Source organism: Labrus mixtus, chromosome 11 (genome assembly GCF_963584025.1).
Source record: "Labrus mixtus chromosome 11, fLabMix1.1, whole genome shotgun sequence".
In the NCBI taxonomy this organism is placed as follows: Eukaryota; Metazoa; Chordata; class Actinopteri; order Labriformes; family Labridae; genus Labrus; species Labrus mixtus.
In genome coordinates this window covers 1033185-1035684 of record NC_083622.1, presented here as the reverse complement: position 1 = coordinate 1035684, position 2500 = coordinate 1033185, and the positions used below count along the sequence as shown (strand labels likewise).

Genomic DNA, 2500 nt, shown 5'->3' with positions numbered 1-2500 from the left:
GTGTGTGTGTGTGTGTGTGTGTGTGTGTGTGTGTGTGTGTGTGTGTGTGTGTGTGTGTGTGAACAGTGTGTGTGAGTGTGTGTGTGTGTGTGTGTGTGTGTGTGTGTGTGTGTGTGTGTGTGTGTGTGTGTGTCTGTGTGTGTGTGTGTGTGTGTGTGTGTGTGTGTGTGTGTGTGTGTGTGTGTGTGTGTGTGTGTGTGTGTGTGTGTGTGTGTGTGTGTTACCTGCACTGGTGTTTCCTCCACAGGTCGATGCAGCGTAGAGGGCTGCGACACGGTTGGCTGCTGCAGGCGTCGCTGGAGCACCCCGAGGTGACGCCCCGCCTCTCCAGCACCGTCACCAAGTCTCGACTCTGCCCGTCCAGAGGGAGGAGCTGAGCGTTGAACCGAACGTCCCTCAGGCAGCCTGCAGGAGAGACGACCTCGTTTAGTCTGTACCCTAACCCCCCCCCCCCGATAAAGAACCCTCAGATCCAGATCTCACCCTGGAAGTCGGCCGTGTCTCCGGCGTTCGGCATGTTCCCGACCATCACGCTGGCCGGGTGGACCACGAGCTCCCTGCGGCTCCCCAGCCGGGCCCGGACCTCCCGCGAGCCGCCGCCATGCTCCAGCCGCAGGGTGTACAGGTTGTCATGGCGACTGAGGCTGACCTGCACCCACTGTCCGATGTCCACCCGCAGGCCGGGGAGCCTCAGGGCGTGGGCGCCGTCGCCGAGGTTGGACCGGACGGAGAGGTGACCCTCTGCGATCTGAAAAGTGAAGTCACCACGTTAGAGCTCCTGGAGTCTTTAAACAGTCAACATGTGATGTCACAGACGAGGTTACTGACCTCCAGGACGATGTACTCGTTGGCCTCCCGGGACATCACGGAGAGCAAGGTGCCGGAGGGCGCTCGGGTTCGGAGCAGCAGCTGGACGTGCGTGCGGCGAGAGCTGCCGCCTCCTCTGAGCTGATACCTCACGGCGCTGCCCGAGTCGAAGGAGAACTCCGGGGCGGCTGACGAGAGAAAACTCAGTTTAAAACACAAGAATTAAAGTAAGGAGCTCAAACGAGCAGCTCCTTCACACGCTTTGGAAAACAAACTTTGAACTTTCACACTGAAAACAAATTTAAGCAGAAAAACACATTTCAGATTCTTGTTACTGGTTCAGGACGAGAGCGATATATTTAGAGAGGACATATGATCCCCCTCCTCCACCTTTTCAAACAGTCCCCTCCTCCACCTTTTCAAACAGTCCCCTCCTCCACCTTTTCAAACAGTCCCCTCCTCCATCTTTTCAAACAGTCCCCTCCTCCACCTTTTCAAACAGTCCCCTCCTCCATCTTTTCAAACAGTCCCCTCCTCCACCTTTTCTAACAGTCCCCTCCTCCACCTTTTCAAACAGTCCCCTCCTCCACCTTTTCTAACAGCCCTCTCCTCCACCTTTTCAAACAGTCCTCTCCTCCACCTTTTCAAACAGTCCCCTCCTCCACCTTTTCAAACAGTCCTCTCCTCCACCTTTTCAAACAGTCCCCTCCTCCACCTTTTCAAACAGTCCTCTCCTCCACCTTTTCAAACAGTCCTCTCCTCCACCTTTTCAAACAGTCCCCTCCTCCACCTTTTCAAACAGTCCCCCTGTGGTCTAAATGAAACATCTGTACTTTGGTCAAAATATAACATGAATCAAGCACCAGAGGAGGTTTGTGACCCTGTAGAAACCAGCTCTCTCAGAACGCTCCGTTTTGGTGTGTGTGTCTCTTTAAATGTAATGACCCCCCCCCGAGTTTTCCCAGTAGACATCACTCCTCTGTAGAGAGAATAAAAATGGCCGACCTGTGTAAAAGTTTAGTTCTAGTCTGGGGGTGGAGTCTATGGGTGGAGATACCAGGGGAGGGGAGGGGATTTATTTTTTAACCAGAATCCCACTGTGACATCACAAGGAGAGCACATTTGAAACAGAGCATGTTTCTCTGTGTTGTAAGACTTATGCAGACCACAAACAAAGGACTGGATGGTTTATTTCACATGTTGTGGGTCAGTAGACTCTCAGGTTACACAGATAGATGTTCAGACTGTAGAAGAGGATTATTCAGAATATGTCTCCTTTAAATAAAACATTTGTAGTGTATCGTTCTGTACTGAGCTACCTTTTTGGACCAAAGGAGCAATTTGGAAACAAACATTTTAGGCTTTGGGAAATCATGGTGAGGAGCAGGTTATTAAAATAATGTAAGGTGATTGATGGTGATCTTTATGAGGTAGGAACCTTTGTTACCGGTCAGGTGTTCCTACCCGGAAGGGGAAACTGTTTTTTGACCGCTTAGCAGTCGCTGCAAGAGTTACAGGCGGGGGTGTTACGGTAGGGAAATTTTGCCATGTGGAGCCAAATGGACGTAAAATAAATGAATGGCATGATCAATAATGAAGTTTGAATTTAGACTTCATCCAATCGTGCAGCGCCTCAGTAACTTCAAAGGCTTTATATGTGATTTTTCACACTTAAATGTATAAATCAAGTATC

The 2500-nt window shown here is 50.8% G+C and overlaps 1 protein-coding gene across 1 annotated transcript in view; it reads right to left on the bottom strand.

Annotated features, from left to right (window-relative positions):
- The window catches only part of si:dkey-22o22.2 (putative neural-cadherin 2), a 146776-nt gene that overhangs the window by 5336 nt on the left and 138940 nt on the right, over window positions 1-2500 (bottom strand). Inside the window, exons 28-30 of the mRNA XM_061049385.1 lie at window positions 829-995; window positions 484-748; window positions 225-405 (exon numbers count right to left, since the gene is read on the bottom strand). Of these exons, the coding sequence (XP_060905368.1) occupies window positions 225-405; window positions 484-748; window positions 829-995 (613 nt within the window). The remainder of the gene's footprint in view (window positions 1-224; window positions 406-483; window positions 749-828; window positions 996-2500) is intronic.